This window comes from Rutilus rutilus, assembly GCF_951802725.1.
Source record: "Rutilus rutilus genome assembly, chromosome: 21".
NCBI lineage: Eukaryota > Metazoa > Chordata > Actinopteri > Cypriniformes > Leuciscidae > Rutilus > Rutilus rutilus.
The window spans coordinates 5,564,045-5,583,550 of NC_140226.1; the positions used below are offsets into that span (position 1 = coordinate 5,564,045).

At 43.2% G+C, this 19,506-nt stretch overlaps 1 protein-coding gene across 3 annotated transcripts in view; it reads left to right on the forward strand.

Annotated features, from left to right (window-relative positions):
• The first annotated feature begins 3,252 nt into the window (after nucleotides 1-3,252).
• filip1a (filamin A interacting protein 1a) overlaps nucleotides 3,253-19,506 on the forward strand; it is a 28,286-nt gene continuing 12,032 nt past the window's right edge. Inside the window, exons 1-2 of one of the 3 annotated variants that reach the window (XM_084393870.1) lie at nucleotides 3,253-3,305; nucleotides 18,707-18,983. In XM_084393870.1, the coding sequence (XP_084249996.1) occupies nucleotides 18,714-18,983 (270 nt within the window). In that variant the 5' untranslated portion in view covers nucleotides 3,253-3,305; nucleotides 18,707-18,713. Of the gene's footprint in view, nucleotides 3,306-3,726; nucleotides 4,066-18,619; nucleotides 18,984-19,506 lie in introns of those variants that run through there. The other 2 variants (XM_084393868.1, XM_084393869.1) reach the window with 2 other exon arrangements.

The window sequence follows — 19,506 nt, forward strand, 5'->3', positions numbered from 1 at the left end:
GATAATAGTGAACAGTCATTATTATTCGGTTGAAATCAGTCCAGTGTTGATTTTGGTACAATAACTGTAAACATCATCAATTATATAATGAGTTCAATTCCGCTATAAAGCTACTCTGCAGAAAACAGTGATGTTTTCATCCAGCAAAGTTCAGTTCTGATCCCATAGTGTCAGTGCAGTCAAATCAGTAATATTGTCTGTGTGGAGGACCTGTCTGGTTCTTGTGGTCTTTGTTGAGGATCAGTGCTGATGGCTGTCGTGTCGATTAGGCCTTCACAGGGGAGAGTCTATTGACACAATCTCTGCTGACACTTCAGTGCTGCGTTGTGGTCGTGTCCAGGTGCAGGTCCACCATCTGATCTGGATCCGGCTCGGATCCGGCTGACTACATCATGCGTTGTTGTCGTGTCTAGGCACAGATCCACCATCTGATCTGGATCCGGCTCGGATCCTGCTGACTACATCATGTGTTGTGGTCGTGTCTAGGCACAGATCCAACATCTGATCTGGATACGGCTCGGATCCGGCTGACTACATCATGCGTTGTTGTCGTGTCTAGGCACAGATCCACAATCTGATCTGGATTCGGCCCGGATCCGGCTGACTACATCATGCCTTGTTGTGGTCGTGTCTAGGCACAGGTACAAGTACATTGGGGCCCCTATCATACACCCGGTGCAACGCAGCGCCAGGCGCTTGCATTCCTCTAGCAAGTGTTTTTTGCTAGTTTCAGCCTGACACAGTTATCATTTTAACGTCCTGCACCACATTGTTTAAATAGTAAATGCCCATCTGTGCGCCCATGGGCTGCTAGTCTGAAAACGAGGTGTGTTCTGGCGCATTGTTGTCGCGTTGCTATTTTGAGGCAACTGAAATAGACTGAGCCATTGACCAACTGAAACCTGGTCTAAAGTCAATGGCGCAATTATTATAATTTTTTATTTAAAGAGCGCATTAGTAATGTGCGCCTATAGGCGGGTCCACAGCACGCATACACTCTGCTTATTACACACAGGGACGCACAGCATAACACAAACATGCCAAATATTAAAAATAAAAGGATTAAAATGTAAAAGATTATTATTGTGTACATAAAGATATGGTGGAATCCGGCTTGTCCCGTAGATGGTTTGCTTGCGCACTTTTACTTCGCGCACGAGCAGATCCGTTTGCGCTCTGGAGATGCGTTCGGTCTTTCCACTATCAAATTCCGTCATGTAAATAGCGAATCCACCATGGCGCAAGCGCAACAGGCATTAAAAGGGAATGGGAGATGAGACTCTGAATGGTTTATTGCACGTAAAGCCCAAAACACACCCCGTTACTCATTAAGAGAATAGGGACAATCCTTTTAGACCAAAAGTTGATTCGGACACGCCCTAACTGAACTTGCGGCATGCGCTTTACACCATGCGCTTAGATCATTAAAATAGGGCCCTGGGTGTTATAAGAAGTGTTCCTGGTTCTGGTTGACCTAATTTATGCAGCCTAACAATCCTTTACTGGATGTGAATTATAGATATGTGATAATGTGTTATATGTAGCTATTCCAGGTTAAAGAGATGTGTTTTTAGTTTAGATTTTAACTGACAGAGTGTGTCTGCTTCCGGAACAATGTTAGGAAGACTGTTCCAAAGTTTAGGTGCTAAACAGGAAAAGGTTCTACCGCCAGCAGTCGATTTTGATATTCTAGGTATTGTCAACTGACCAGAATTTTGAGATCGCAATAGACGTGAAGGACTATAACGAGGAGCTAAACCATTTAGTGCTTTGTAAAGTCATTAAGCTATTATTTCTCATTCTTTTAATCACTGTGTAAAATAAATACCTAGAGTTGTGTTTGTTCTCTTCTAAGAGAGTCGAAAAGTAAGCAGATCTAGCAGTTTTCAAGGCCTTTCGGTATGCAGTATCACTGTCCTTCCATGAAATGCGAAATACCTCTAGTTTTGTTTTCCAGCTGCACTCCATTTTTCAGGCTGCTCTCTTGAGGGCCCGAGCTTGTTATACAACGGCGTCAAACTATTTTCCTAAGTTTTCTTTAAGCGCAAAGGAGCAACCATGTCTAAAGTGCTGGAAAAGAATGAGGGCCCTATCTTGCACCCAGTGCAATTGACTTTGTACACCGATGCATGTATCATTCCTATTTTGCACCCGCGCACAGCGGACTTTTCCCTCCACAGACGCACGTTGGTAAATTAGGAAATGAACTTGCGCTCCCGGGGGCGGTTCAGCGCAAAGAGGAGGCGTGTTCCGGCGCAAACGTTCCCTGGTGCTATTTTGCAGGTTTAGAAAACAATTCCGCCACAGACCAGGAAAAACCTAGTCTAAAGTCAGTGGCGCGTTGCGCATGTTATACATATGCTATTTTAAGGGCGCATGCTTGGCCATAATCAATGTAGCGTGTGCACAACGCGCATGCACTTTGCTTATCTCATCTACACAGATGCAGCAGTTCTCATTTTTAGAAAACCATACATTATTACAAGGAAAAATATTAACACACGGGGGAAATCATTGTTGTGTCCATTATTATACGCCTGTTTAACCGAAGCTAATTTGGGTGGGTTTCTCCATCCCCAATGTCACTTCTCTGTCTTTTACGGCCCTGACAAGAACGTCAGTCTCCTCGGCTGTGAACCGCTCCTGGCGTGCGCCTGGCAAATCTGCCGTTATAATAGCAATCCGCCATGGAACAAGCGCGCCTGCTTTTAAAGGGAATGTGAGATGTCGCTCTGATTGGTTTATTTCACGTTACGCCCAAACCACACCTATGAATAATGAAGCTACTTCAGACCAACCCATTTTAGATTTGCGTCGGGCGCAAGAGTCATTTATCCCGCCGGTATAATAGCAACAGCGCCCAAGACCTGCCCACAAAGTAACTTGCGTTTCGCGCTTGATACTTGCGTTTCAGATCGTTAAAATAGGGCCCTGAGTCTATAGTTTCTGTTGCAACATCGAGTTCTTAAACTATCTGGTATGCCCTGCTGCGGGGGCTCTGCAACTGGAAAGAACAATGTATGGGGAACTCTAAACTAGTCGCATCCAAAGCCGTATCTAGAGCCCTTGGATTCTTACTATCCTCGATTAAAGTTTGGATGCGTGTCTCTCATTCTGAAATCTTCTCTGTCAGCCTAACTATTTCCCTGCATTTATCACACGTGAAACCCCCACTGGCGTGGCAGGCAGTCCAACTGACAATGACAGGAGAAAGTGCAGTGACTCACTATGTTTGTTTACTGATTCTGACTCACCACAGTTGTTTGATGGACTCAAAAAAAGAAGCACGAGAGAGAAAAAAGACGGTAAGCAGACAGGCTAGCCAGATGCTAATGCGTTATGCTAGCGATAACGAAGCTAGTCAAGAAATAAATCAAATGAATTAAAAAGTATTTTTGTGAAGGCCTGTAATACCTTTTCAAACCTTTTTTTACTTTCTTTGTCAAGCCAACATTAAAGGTACACTTTGATACACTTAGTTATAATTACTGTAAAATGGACAAAAAGTGTTTAGTGGTAATTAATGTGATACTGCAAAGCAACAGGATAGTTGCTGCTCTCAGCTGAATCCATAAGGACAAATTCTACATTTGTTCAGAGCTCATGTCTTGTCACAGCAGTTCCTGGACTGCATGTGGGTGGAGTAACAGGCCTGAGCGTCCTCTGATGTGAGAAAAGGAGGGCTCAGCTGTCACTTCTGAGAGCCTAAAGTCACTCTCACACCCTAATGGCTACAACTGAGTAAGCGGAGAGGTTATATATAGCTCAGCAGCGCGGTGGAGCTGCACACAATCACTGATAGAGGAAGCATGTGCACCTCTTGTCTCTGGGATAGAATAACAGCTTCATTGTTTGTGACTCATTGATTTTACAGCCCGGGCTCCTAACGACTTGCATTCAGTCATGCTTTCTTTCACTTGTTGCCTCATGGTTTGAAGCACCTGATTCTCAGTATTATAGCACTATCTTACAGGGGAAAGAACTTTGGATAATGGGTATCATTTTTAGAAGAATCGTCTAATCTGGAGTTCATAGGAATGTACTTTGGCTTTGGGACTATTGTGGGTAAGTTTTTCATTCATGTTTCATTCAGAGAGCAGTGTGTTCTTGTTCTACGGGATCGCAGCAATTTCTATCCACCGCTTTATTAATAATTTACTAAAGATTGCCACATGAGAGTGGCATCTTGTGTGTACTTTCTCTTAGACTTTCACACACATTTCAGGCAAATGCAACATGTGCATGTTTGTCTTAAATTTGGAGAGTTGTGAATTGCAATGTAAAAGCTATATCATGTGACTGCATGGAAGAATCACATTTTCAGGTGAAATATAGTTTAGGCATAAATGAACATCTTGTGCATATTTGAATGTCCTGCATATACACTCAAAACTTGGCTTATTAACTTATTATAACATTCTAATTTGTTACAGTAAAATTTATTTATTTTATGATACATAGCCTATTATATTATTACTTTATTAACCAAAAATATGAAAATTATTTATTATAAAGACCATATCATGCTTAATCAATATATTTTCTTAAATATACACAAAAGTCAAAATGTTACTTAAAGGGATAGTTCACCCAAAAATGAAAATACTGTCATCATTTACTCACCCTCATGTTGATCCAAACCTGTATGAGTTTCTTTCTTCTGTTGAACACAAAATAAGATATTTTAAAGAATATTAGTAATCAAACAGTCTAGTTGGTCAATGGGTGCTGTCACCTATCTGGTTAACAACATTCTTCAAAATATCCAAACATTTTGGGGTGAACTATCCCTTTAATGTTGGTCAATATAATATGTTTTTGGCTTTTTACAATTTAATTTTACCATAAACAAATTAAGTGACAGCATAAAAAAGTGCTCAGCTATTCCCAACAGCAGTGGACTGCTGCCTTTGGCCATTTATTCCAGTAATATTAGTTGTGATAAGAAAGTGAAGGAACGTTTTGCCTTGTTTTTTGGGGAAATTATGATTTTGAGGACCATTGTGGTGTCGGTTCTTGGTGTGTGGGTTGCTGAGATTCTGGATGCATGGTTGTCTCTGGTCATGTTCATGGCGGCCCATTGACTATTGACTATGTAGGCTACTGTATTTTATCACCGCCTCATCCAGGTGTCGTTTACGGCTCCTATTAATACTGCGGCTTGCAGATGAACTTCAAAATCACCCCCTTGGAATGGCTTTTTAAAGAGCTATCCAATGATGTCATGTAACCAGAGGTCTTGGTTTTGATTTACTGTATGTTACAGTAGAATGTAACCTGTTAGAAAGGTATTAATGAGTATCATGTGTAGCAATGTAGGCACATTAGACGCCGAATAACTGTTTTCTATGTAAATATATATTTTAAAAAAAGTATTTATTCCTGTGATCAAAGCTGCATTTTCAGCATCATTACTCCAGTCTTCAGTGTCACATGATCCTTCAGAAATCACTCTAATATGATGATTTGCTGCTCAAGAAACATTTATGATTATTATCAATGTTGAAAACGGTTTTTGCAGCTCAGTATTTTTGTGGACATTGTGATGCATCGTTTATTGAAATAGAACATCACATTTTATTATGTAGTGATTTTATTACTGACAAACACATTTTGAATGTAATGGGTGTTGAATGCTCATTGCACAAAATAAGAAGTGAGATTTGTTGAATTTTTATAAGATCAGTTTTTTTTTCCAAAACTCATCAAAACTGCTGTGCACTTTTACACACTTTGCCTGTAGTCCGAGTATTTGTGAGTAACTACAAGATGAAATCCAATAAGACAACTGCTCCTACTGAACATAAGTTATGGATGGCTGATATAAATAGAAGTTGATGACTGTATACAGTAAGATGAACTGGGTAATATTTACTCATGCGTAATAGATACAGATCGCAAATAATAAAAAAATATACATCAAAGAGACTCATAAAACGTATATGAGATTGTGTGCTCGTAATGTTTGTCTCTGTTTTACTGTTATCAGAGCCAATGATAAAACTGCCTCTGAACACTGTTACAGACTTTGACCTTTGACTCTTTCCTCCTCTCTAAACAAGTGTCATGTGTTTTGTTACCTGGAAAGTTATTTTTCTTTTCCATTTTATATTGGTATTAGTTTGTTTACAGCGCTTACATGGACACCTTTTAAAGTGACCAGGAACGCAAATGTGAAACTTCAGTGTGAGGCAGACTTCATGCCTTGCCAAAAGCCACAACCGCAAATGCCATGACTCTCCTAGCCCTTATTTAGACACATTGGACCCATCATGTCCGCTAAAACCTTTCATTTCTTCATTGGCAGCACAGGAATGTGGATTTTGGACAGCTGCTGGTACCAGCTGTGTCTCTTGGTTATCTTCAAAAGCAGACCAAATTAGGAGCCAATAACACCACCAGCTCAGCAAAAAAAACAGGGATGTTCCCATGGGCACATATGTCCCTTTAAAATCTGCAAACATCTGCAAACTATGTGGTTCCTCCCTAATGTTTGAAATGTTTTCCCCACAAAATCTCTCTTGATTTGCATCTACATGCCAGCGCATAAAACATAACAAGCATAATGCATAATCTAAAGATATATCACCTTTATATTTTTAGTGTTACTTTTGATCAATTCATGCATGAATTATTACAGCCTCAGTCAGGATTTTTTTCTGTGTGTTTTTTTTGCTCTTTTAAAAGAGATTTTTCAGATGTCCACTAGAGTGGACAGTATGCGTTTATGGTTTTAACGGAAGAGATACTGTATTAAACACAATACAGTAATAACACAGTAATACTGTGTGTATTTAATAAACCAATGAATAAAATTATATAAAATCACGTGGAAACCAAAATTATAATATGCTTCAATTATTGCAACTGCAATTGAGTTTATTCCCATTCAACCAGCAGACGAAGAACTTCATTCAAGTTTAACATTGCATGTCTTTGATATCAGAACATGAAGACGTGATTCCATCAAAGATTTGGTCGATGTACAACTCTGTGGAAACCCAACTCAGACTATGTAGAAAACGTTCATGCTCCCTCCAGTCTACCAGAGTATGTCGATTTACCCTTATTAACTGATCATTCTGATTATGTTCAAAATGGACACATTTCCACTATAGCTCTCCTCTCTGAGAAAACCGCAGACTGAAATCTACATTGATCAATTTATGTTTTTAGATTGTGGAAATGTTAGCGATCAGATGTTTTCAATCTCATCTGAAATGAGCAGTGTTGGGAGTAACACATTACAAGTAACATGCATAATGTAATCAGACTACTTTCTGATGTAATGAGTAAAGTAACATATTACAAGTAACATGCATTAAGTAATCAGACTACTTTCTGATGTAATGAGTAAAGTAACATATTACAAGTAACATGCATTAAGTGTTCAGACTACTTTCTGATGTAATGAGTAAAGTAACATATTGCAAGTAACATGCATAATGTAATCAGACTACTTTCTGATGTAATGAGTGAAGTAACATATTGCAAGTAACATGCATAATGTAATCAGACTACTTTCTGATGTAATGAGTGAAGTAACACATTACAAGTAACATGCATAATGTAATCAGATTACTTTCTAATGTAATGAGTAAAGTAACACATTACAAGTAACATGCATAATGTAATCAGACTACTTTCTGATGTAATGAGTAAAGTAACATATTACAAGTAACATGCATTAAGTAATCAGACTACTTTCTGATGTAATGAGTAAAGTAACATATTGCAAGTAACATGCATAATGTAATCAGACTACTTTCTGATGTAATGAGTGAAGTAACACATTACAAGTAACATGCATAATGTAATCAGATTACTTTCTGATGTAATGAGTAAAGTAACATATTACAAGTAACATGCATTAAGTAATCAGACTACTTTCTGATGTAATGAGTAAAGTAACACATTACAAGTAACATGCATTAAGTAATCAGATTACTTTCTGATGTAATGAGTAAAGTAACACATTACAAGTAACATGCATTAAGTAATCAGATTACTTTCTGATGTAATGAGTAAAGTAACACATTACAAGTAACATGCATTAAATAATCAGATTACTTTCTGATGTAATGAGTAAAGTAACACAAGTAATGTGATTATGTAATCAGATTACTTTTTTGATGTAACTGCAAATTACATTCTAATACCACAAATACATTTATTCACAGCCAAAAAAGATACTGCAGAAGTATTTTCAAGAACAACAGTCACAGTAATGAATTGCAGCTGAAATATAGCAAATGATGCATGATGTCCAATTTAGTGGACAGATGATCAATCGGATTTTCCTGCAATCTAAAATCAATACTTGGAAAATGTAACAATGATATGACTCCTTAAATGCTAATTGAAACTACAACATTTGTTTAACCTGCAAGAGTCTCTTAGGATAGAAGGCATGGATGATATTCTGGAGCAACTTGGCATTTCTGACATTTCATCTTGGTTTGGAGAAAAAAATCCACATACAATAGCTTGACACTTGGTGGCAGTGTATAGGATGATGCTGTAGAGTTCACTGTAGAGGTTGATCTGCAACTATGCATCAACCCGTGCATACGCAAGAAAATACTTTTTGAGTCGCTGTCCACTGTGTGCCCATGAAAGGGTTAATGCATCCTTACTGAAAACATTTATTCAATTCTTTAAAAAAAAAAAAATCCTTCTGACCCCAAATTCTGGAAAGCTTATGAATGATCTCAAAAAATATATTTAATTCAAAAAAAAAAAGAAAAAAAAGTTTGAACCGTTTTATTTTACATGGTGGGTTGCGATTGCATGTAAAAGATTTTCTTAATACATAGGCCTATATTAAATCATGTATAAATAATCCATCCTTTTTTAGGATTATATTATCTGTGTTATTAAGATATTAAATGATCATAGCTTTTTTTTTTTTTTTTTACCCTGCCCAGTCCTGTGTATTAGAAGAAAACGCCCAACTACAAATGTCTAAAGCAACTGTCAGACATGCTTTATAAATAGCACTTTACTATGAGTGCTGACACCTCTCAAAGACATGAAATCATCTTTTCGCATGCTGGTGACAGCTGAATATGATATTTTCCAGCTTATCGGCTCTGTGCCATCTCCATATTCTGAATAAATATGCATTTCCACATAAAGGCAGAACAAACACAGTATGCTGGCTTGAGCCTGATTTACCTTTCAGTGTCAGAAACATATCTGATGATCTGAGCTGCATTAAACTGCAGGAGTCTCGACAATCAACAGCACTCCCTTTATAATCACTGGAGCTGTCAATCATTTCACTTCAGCAGTTCTGCACTCTCGCCAAGACAAACCCATGTTATAATCAATGGTGCTGTCTACACTGCACTCAGTCTCTCATCTACAGCACTGTATTTGTCATGATAAAATCATTTGTGAGTGTGCAGAATTCAGTAACCGTGTTTCCATTACCCTTCAAATTGCGAAAATTGAAATTGCGAATTGAAAATACGCCCAATGGAAACAATTTCGTAAAAACTCCCATATATCACAAAAAAAGCATTTCTGGCAATGCGAAAAAGGAATATTTCGCAAAACTACAATGGAAACAGTTTTTGTGCATTTAAAGGTCACCTGACGTAAGTAAAAGCCGATCATTCATTAAAGATGGCATGGTGTGTTTGGACAAAAGACGAGACAGAGTTCTTCATTAAACTCGTAAAAGATAAAAGTATTACGGGGAATACTGGATTCTAAACAACAAAGAAACGCCACAATTTATCAAGACCTTGAAGCAGATACGAGGGAGAAACACCTCATATGTGCAGCTCACGAGTATAATAACCCAGCCAACATTTGTATGTGATCCCATACAGGATTGTCCGCGGGTTCAGTAATGGCCTCATGTTAATTGTCCACATGGATTTCATGCAGGATTGCTCTTGGTACTGGGACCCAAGTGGGCAACATGCACAAGACCCATCTCGGTCCCAGCTTGGGTTTTCCTTGCCATTAATGCTTGAATAACACGCTCATGTCTCCTTCGATTTAAAATAATGGCTAGAGCGGGAAATACGTAAACCTACCAACATCCGTTGCCATGATTTTTGGAATGACGTTTTAGTCGCATAAACATCGGTTAATGGAAACACCGTCATTTTGTAATAGTTTTTTATCGACATTCAGGAAACATTGAAAAAGTTTTGCGCAAATCTGTAATGGAAACGCTATGGTGAGATCATTGCATTGGCCCACAATGCTCAGCGCTGCAACCTTTCATGCAAAACGAGCAGAGCTAAATACAGGCTAATGCTGTAACCAACACCTTTCACAATTAGTTAATTGTGGCAGCTGTAGTCGTAAAAACATCATAAAATTGTTCAAAAGAGTTCCATGTGTAATGCTATTTCATATGCAAAGATGTTAGCCAATCACAGCTGTGGGCGTTAAGTCTTAAAGGAGACACGCCCCATTACACAGTGTGTGTGTTTAAAACAGAGGGCTGATATCAGGGTAGAAATGGCCTTTATTTCTATGTTATGACTGCTTTTGATGTACAAATCCTACTAACATTATAAGTGCATCTCAGGAAATATTATAAAATAAAAAACTGCAATGCATTACCCCCTTTAAGCCAAGAAATAACAGTATCACACATGTATATAGTACGACAACATAACAGTAAGAGTTTTCTTCTCAACAAAACATCTAGAATACTGATGATCGATTGGTTCTTTTCACTTAGACTAGAAACACAAGCAGAATAAAATTCTGAACCAATTGTTGTTCATAAATCCATTTTTCTTACATGATTTGTTCCACTGGATTGAATGCAAACACTTTCACAAGAGACGTTTTACAAGCCATTTAGACAGAAATTCGTTCCGAGTACGCCACGGTGTGGATTAAAAACTATGGAAATAAAAAACAGCTTGAATCGTTACTTTTAAGCCATTCTTTAAATACATTTCCACACTCAAAATGACATGAACACTGGTTTGAAAACCATTTTGCTAGTCCTTTCATGACTTTGGACTGTGGAGGCTGATCCAGATATTTAATACACCAGGATTGTATAAACAGCAGTTATTCTGAGCCTTGTCTATAGTTCTCAAATGGATCCAAACAAATCCATGGAAAAGAGCACCAAAGCAGCATTTCTTACTACACTATTAAATTGCTTTATAGATTGCAATAGTTGTCACATGGTTTATCACAAGGGTTATACATCCACTATCAGGATTTGAGTCAAAAGTTCAATTGCACCCATGGATGTTGATTTCAAACTCTTACTATAGTTTAAAACAGTTCAAAATACAGTCAACATGCAGCATACATTCAAGGCAAGAGTCAACTAAACAGGATTTATTTGGTTTTCATTTTATGTAAGGTCAGGGCAAGTTGTCACATGTGTTTTAAAAACTGGCCTTTTCTTAATTAAATAATTACAATTTCTGAATGGACATTACAGGGATGCAATTGAAGACAGAAAGTCATACAGGTTTGGTACGACACGAGGGTAAAACAACTTCAAAAATCAGTCCCTCAAGAAGCTGTGAGTTCTCTTACGAGAGTTCTCTCGTACTGCGTCTTAGCTAAGACGCTGCGGGAAAAGTCTCTTTTCACGAATATTGAAGCAAAAAATTATCCTTAATTTTAATATTTGTAAAACGCATTTGCAACAGTATGCAGCCATAGGCAAGACGGCTCGTTTGCTCATTGGCTGTTCTACTAGCAAATGCATAAGCCTATCGAGCGCAGGCTGATGCAACATCAGACCAATGAGGCCACTTCCCGCCGACGCGGGCGTGGCCTCGCCCTATAAAGGTAGCTCGAAAAGGCTGACTCACTTGATTTTTCACCTCTTCAGCGAACCTCTCACATCGCTGGATCTCGGATGGAAGCAAGCGTCGTCTGAGTGCAAGCACATCAGCGGGACGAGCCATCTGAAGTCGCTGGCCTTCGCCGCCTTCCACTGCCGTACCTGCTGCGCTTTCCGGCGCTCATATCCTTTTCTGTTCCTCTGTGTGTGTTCGCCCTGCGACACACACTCGTAAAAGAGCTCGCGTCTTTTTAAAGATGCCTTCCTGCGGCTCGTGCCGAGCCCCACTCAGCGAGGGAGACCGTCATGTCATCTGTGTCTCCTGCCTGGGTGAAGATCATGCAGCGCTCGCGCTCGCTGACGGCGGCTGCCCTCACTGCGAGCTTATGCCTATGGTGACTCTGCGGACTCGCCTGGCAGTTTTCTCCGAGCCTGCACTCCCCGCCGCGTTGCCGCGCCGTAAAAAGCGCCGCTCCCAGCGGATTCCGGAGCCCTCTACAGCCCGACCGAGCTCGCCGGAGCACCCGCTCGCTTCGCCGGCCTCGCCTGTATCACTTCCTGATGCTCAGCGCCCGCAGTCTGCCGCCGCTTCATCAGAGGAAGTCGATTTCAAAGCCGCGTCGGGGGATGAGGACACGTGCTCTCTGTTAGCTTCGGGCAGCGGCGATTGGTCGAGCTCTGAGGATCTCGCGCTCGTAAGCCTAGCAGACGAGCTAACATCGAGAAGGAGTTGATGCGAGTGCTCTCGCTGGCCGCGACGAGTCTCGGCCTCGAGTGGTTTGCACCAGCACCTCCCTCTCGTACCCGGCTGGATGGTAGCTTCCTTCCCGGTGAGCATGCTTCTCCTGAGTCTAAGCCCGCCCCCTTTCTTCCTGAGCTTCATGAAGAAGTGGCAAAGGCCTGGAACGCTCCCTTCTCAGCACGAACTCGTTCGTCTGTTTCTCCAGCATTCTCCGCCCTGGACGATGCTAAAAACAGAGGCTACCAGTCACTTCCGCCGGTGGAACAGGCGATAGCGACGCACCTTTGCCCGCCCTCTGCTGGACGGCGGACGAAACCAGTGTTGCCATCCAAAGCCTGCCGCACGACGTCATCGCTGCTCGCGCGAATCTTTTCCGCTGCTGGGCAGGCTGCGTCTGCACTACACACCATGGCCACGCTGCAGATTTTCCAGGGAGATCTCCTCCGTAAATTGGACGAGATGGGACCTGATGCAATCTGCCTCGCGGATTTGAGAAGCGCTTCGGATCTCACCCTTCGCGCTACTAAGTCTGCCGCTCAAGCTATGGGACGTGTTATGGCTTCCGCCACTGTGGCTGAAAGACATCTGTGGCTGACGTTTTCAGACATGGCCGAGTCTGAGCGCACCGCGTTCCTCGACGCCCCGCTGAATCCCACTGGCCTCTTCGGATCCTCTGTCAATGAGTTCATAGAGAGATTCGCAGAGGACCAGAAAGCGTCGCAAGCCTTTAAGCACTTCCTGCCGAAGCGCTCCAGTTCTGCAGCGAGTCGTGCTAAGCCGACCCAGCGGAGCTCTCAGCCACAGCCCCCTCCTCCTGCTGTGTCATCACGACAGCAACGCAGCGCGAGACCTCGCTCTCGCTCTACCAGCCGTCGCCCCGCGCCGCGTGGTCCACGGCAGAGGATTGTGGTGAAACCGGAAGCCCCGAACACATCCTAGCACGCCTAGGAAAGCGCCGGTGTACGAGTCCCGCTGCGGCCGGGCTCACACCCAAGCGTGCCGCTGTTTCAGTTCCAGGTATTGCGACTGTCTCAGCGTCTTATGCAACGCGCAAGCCCGTACAGTTGCCCGCTTGCCTGCACACAAAAGCCGTTTTCACGGCTACCCAGATATATCCCATAAAGAGTGTATTTTCTGGTGTCCCGGCCACGGCCGATGGTGCTATAAATGTAACGCTGATGCCCACTATTCAGTGCCCATCCGTACACACAAGCACAGCCCTTCACACAGGGCTCGCGCCCATAAAATCGACTCAAGTCGATCGCGCGCACTGCATAGTAGACGTGCCCACTCCTCAGTGCACACGAACACTATGTCACGCACGTCTGACGGTTTCTGTAAAAACGAAACCTGTGCACGTTCGCTCTGCTCAGACAGACAACGCGCCAAAAGTAGTAAAGGTGCGCGCTTCCAGCCCACATTTACTCACAGACGATATGAGTCCCACGGGACCCGCTCAGCCCTCCCTCACTCAGCTAAGCGCCATAGCGGGGTCGAGGACGAGCGCTCTGCCCGCTGTCATCAGCGCGCCCCACGCCTCGAATGCCACAGACATAACGCCTGTGTTACAGCACACCGAAGCGCTTCCGTTGCTCAGCCAACAGAGTGCGCTTCGCATCCAACCCTTAGCCATCCATGCAGATGCATGGGCAGCGCTTCCAGGGGTTTCGGAATGGGTGCTAAGCATTATAAAGAGAGGCTACTCGCTACAGTTTTATCGACGCCCTCCCCGCTTTACGGCGCGTGTCGAAACTACGGTGAATTCGGAAGTAGCACACCTACTCCGAGCCGAAATTTCAAAACTGATGAGCAAAGGGGCTATAGAGCCTGTATCTCATGCTCAAAGCGAACGGGGGCTGTACAGCAGATACTTTCTGGTTCCCAAAAAAGACGGGGGCTGCAGACCCATACTGGATCTGAGACAGCTGAACAAAGCATTAGTGAAACGCAGTTTCAGAATGCTTACGACCAGGAAAATCCTCGCGCATATTCGCGAAGGAGACTGGTTCATGTCAATAGATCTGAAGGACGCGTATTTTCAAATACAGATAGCGTCACGTCACAGGCAATACTTGAGATTCGCCTTCGACGGTCAGACATACCAGTATACAGTCCTGCCATTCGGTCTGTCCCTAGCACCTCGCACATTTACGAAGTGCATGGACGCAGCGCTCGCCCCTCTCAGACTCAGAGGCATGCGAGTGCTGAACTATTTGGACGACTGGCTGATTCTGGCTCATTCACGATCAGAGCTCGTGGAGCACAGGACCATGTTACTCGATCACCTCGAGAAACTCGGTCTCAGAGTCAATTGGACGAAGAGTTCACTGAACCCCAGTCAAACGATTTCGTTTTTAGGCATAGTTCTGGACTCACAGTCTATGACGGCGCGGCTGTCGCCACAGCGCGTGCTCGGCATTCAGCGCGCAGCGAGATCTCTCCGCTGCGACGCGTCCTTCCCGCTCAAGACGTTTCAGAAGATGCTAGGTCTCATGGCCTCAGCATCGCCAGTTCTTCAGCTGGGCCTGCTCCGCATGCGCCCCCTACAGTTCTGGCTGAAAGCGCGGGTACCACGCAGAGCGTGGACTTCTGGTCGATTGCGCCTCAAGGTCAACCAGAGCTGCGTTACAGCTCTAGAACCTTGGATGGTGAACGACTGGTACCAAACAGGTGCAAGCCTGGGGACTTCCTCGAGAGTGAGAGTGGTGTCTACGGACGCCTCCACCTCGGGATGGGGAGCGCTGCTCGAGGGCAGACCGTTATATGGCCTGTGGTCAGAACGGGAAAAGCTCCGACACATCAACTGTCTGGAAATGCTGGCAGTAGAAAACGCGCTGACACGTTTTCGTCCCCATATCAAGGGCCATCACGTCTTAGTCCGTTCGGACAACATGTCTGTGGTGTCCTACATAAATCGCCAGGGCGGTCTCAGATCCCGAGACCTGTACAGGTTGGCGGAACGCCTCCTGGTATGGGCTCAGCACAACTTGCGCTCGCTGAAAGCAGCTCATGTGCCTGGGATACAGAATGTGGGTCCAGACAGGCTGTCCAGGAACAACATTCCCGCGGGCGAATGGTCTCTACACCCACAAACAGTCCAGCTGCTGTGGGAGAGATTTGGCAGAGCGGAAGTGGACCTCTTCGCGTCCAGCGAAAACGCTCACTGCCCCGCGTTCTTTTCCAAGAGCGAAAGCGCGCTGTCCCAGAGGTGGCCGCGCTGCCCGCTCTATGCTTTTCCCCCCGTCTCCCTCCTTCCAGAGGTGATAGAACGAGTGAGGGAAACGAAATGCTCAGTGCTGCTTGTAGCACCACTCTGGAGGAACCAACCTTGGTTTCCAGAGCTGATGCAGTTGGCAGACACTGCCCCATGGCCGGTGCCATTGAGAAGGGACCTTCTCTCGCAGGCCAGGGGCTCGATTTGGCACCCTCAACCGAAGTTGTGGGCCCTACACGTGTGGGCTCTCAACGGTTACCCGCTGATTTCTCAGTAGGAGTGCTAAATACTATCACTCAGGCTAGAGCACCGTCGACTCGACGGCTCTATGCCTCAAAGTGGTCGGTATTCTCCAGTTGGTGTGTGGCTCGGGGATGCTCACCCCTCGACTGTGAGGTAACGGAGGTTCTCTCCTTCCTTCAAGAGCTGTTGGATAAGGGTAGAGCCCCATCCACGCTCAAAGTATATGTGGCGGCTATCGCAGCGTTCGCTGAGACAACGCTCGGTCAGTCGATAGGAAGGAACGATTTGGTCATCCGCTTCCTCAGGGGAGCTAGGAGACTGAACCCTCCCAGACCCCCGTCGGTCCCTGTTTGGGACCTCTCTACGGTCCTGGAGGCCATGAAAGGTTCCCCTTTCGAGCCCATCCAGACGATTAGTCTCAAACATCTGTCATTTAAGACAGTGTTTTTGCTGGCCCTTGCTTCAGTGAAGCGCATAGGGGACCTGCACGCGCTCTCGGTGAGCCCGTCGTGTCTGGAGTTTGGGCCTAGTGACTCGAGAGTCATACTCAAACCTAGGCACGGCTATGTGCCGAAATCCCTCAACACGCCGTTTCGGGCTCAGGTTATATCCCTGTCCGCCCTGCCGGTGTTAGAAGAGGAAGGAGACTTGAGCTCTCTCTGCCCTGTCAGGGTTTTAAGAGCCTATGTGTCTCGCTCTGCTGCCTTTAGACAGACTGAGCAACTATTTGTCTCGTTCAGTGGACGTTCCAAGGGAATGGCTGTTTCGAAACAAAGCCTATCCAGATGGATAGTTGACGCCATAGCGTTAGCATACACCTCCAGAGGTCTTCAGTGCCCGCTGGGTGTCAGAGCGCACTCCACGAGAGGCGTTGCCTCTTCGTGGGCCTGGTCTAGTGGGATATCTCTACAGGATATTTGTATGGCGGCAGGCTGGGCCTCGCCGTCTACATTTATCAGGTTTTATAACCTCGAGGTTCCCGCTTTGCAGGCTAAGCTGTTATCGGTGTAATTGAACACTGAGAATGCAAGCACAGTGCGTTACTACTATCTTACGGGCAGTTTTACGTAAGACCCATATTCCCACTTTAGTCAAGGGTGTCTTGTCTAAGTGATGTCTTATATTGCGTCTGCGGACGCAGCCACATATCAGAACGGAGAGTTCCTCCTCTTGTTCTAGGACTCTATGTGAGTCCCTCTGGTGATTGTGCACTGTAAATCCTGGGTCCGCCTCCAGGTTTATGGTTGTTAATCCCTGCACGCACGGCGTCTTACATTGGGTTCCCGCAGCGTCTTAGCTAAGACGCAGTACGAGAGAACTCTCGTAAGAGAACGTACTCGGTTACTAACGTAACCTCGGTTCTCTCTAGTAGAGGGAACGAGTACTGCGTTCCTTGCCGTGCGTACGATTCACTTTGGTTCGCTTCTTCGTTGAAATAAATCAAGTGAGTCAGCCTTTTCGAGCTACCTTTATAGGGCGAGGCCACGCCCGCGTCGGCGGGAAGTGGCCTCATTGGTCTGATGTTGCATCAGCCTGCGCTCGATAGGCTTATGCATTTGCTAGTAGAACAGCCAATGAGCAAACGAGCCGTCTTGCCTATGGCTGCATACTGTTGCAAATGCGTTTTACAAATATTAAAATTAAGGATAATTTTTTGCTTCAATATTCGTGAAAAGAGACTTTTCCCGCAGCGTCTTAGCTAAGACGCATGCTCGTTCCCTCTACTAGAGAGAACCGAGGTTACGTTAGTAACCGAGTACGTTTCATCTACTATCAGTTTTTAGTTTAAAACTCGTTGTCACGTTTCAGATGTCACGGCTTGATGATGTTGGGCCTGTTCTGTGGAGTCTAGAAAGCCTACTGTATCATATTTGATACATGAATTTCTAAGGCATAAACAAACAACATGATCAAAACTTTGCTGTAAAATCAGTCTCACACAATCTACTCCATCCCTTCTGTCGTCTGAGTGATAGTTTAGACTTTTTTAGCAAATAAAGGTATTTTAGTATAATTGAACAAATGTCCTCCTTCAGCTCGTGATTCACGTGTCTTTCTGCTGTGAAATCTGCATTGATTTTTATGAAGTAAACAAAAATTAAAAAATTTCTAGTAAAATTTCAAGTTGAACACCTACTGAACCGAAGCAACTTAGGTTTAATTTATTATCCATAAATCTTTTATTTTTATTTTTTTAATCATGTTCAAATGTGAGTATCAAATATGATCATCAGGCTTTTGAGGAAGGTTTATTTGTTCATCTCTCAATAATCATTGTATTGCATTACATTTTAATAAAAACTACAGAAATCTGATCATAAACTAAGCATTTCTATTATCTTACTAATAAATATTATTGGCAGATATTGAGTGATGACTGATGTTTATATGCATTTTATGTTTTAAGTTTTATATATCAGTTATACTGGTATAAAGCTCTCATTGATTTACACTACAAGCATCAGAATTCCATCTTACTTTTTGACCTGTAAATATCAGCATCTGCACCAAATTGCATAGCCTATTTTTGCTTAGTTCCTATGTACTTAGGATACATTTCATATGTCAGACTTTACAGGGTTTAAATATAATATAGGCTGCAATTCTTTTCTTTTTTCATATTTTCATATTTCAAAATGATCTTCATGCACTAGAGTTGCTTTGGAACTTTGTAAATACAAAATCAACACTGGCAAGCAATAAAATCGGTTTCTTCCCTCAGGAGAAAAATGAGGTCCAAAGACAATACCGAGGATGACGGCACAGTTAATGAAGTTCAGCTTGTCACGCAAACTTCACATGATGTCCAGGAAGAAGACGAGGGGAAAATACTGAAGACAGAAAAGACTATCAAGGTTAAACACATGGATGATGACGAGAAAATCGGGCCTGATAATCATGATAAATCAGCACAGAATGACGACCAAATGTTTGGGCTGAGAGATCTGTCCAAAGACAACCTGCTGAAACTGCTCGGGATCATGGAAGGAGAGATTCAGGTGAAACTTCATTTATTAAAGATGATCATCTATCATCACAACCTGTCTGTGCAACTTTAACTTTGGTTCAGATGAGGGTAGATGTTTATTATGTAAATGTGTTAATACATGTAACATTGTTGCATGAGTGTGCTTCCTCATCCCACAATACCCCTGCCAATGAGCCGTGTGTAATATCATTTTCATAGTTATACAGTTTTCCCCGTTGTTTCTACTGTAAACAGAGAAGGGATTATTGGTCATTTGGTCTTTTTCAGGTTGCAGTTTAGCACACTTCCCGAATTTCATGTGCTTTTTCAAAATACAATATAGAATCGTTTAACAGCAAGCCATTTATACCTCGATGAAAATGTTTAATGGTTTAATTTAGCAAAAACATTATAGTGTTCAGTTTTGAGTTGCTCTGTCCGGTCATGAGTGTCTGGCGCCATCTGGTGTGATCCAGATAAATTATTTGGTTGTTTATATTTATTGAGGGGCCGTTATCGCCTATGCCTCTCAAATTTATGAACAAACGTTTTCC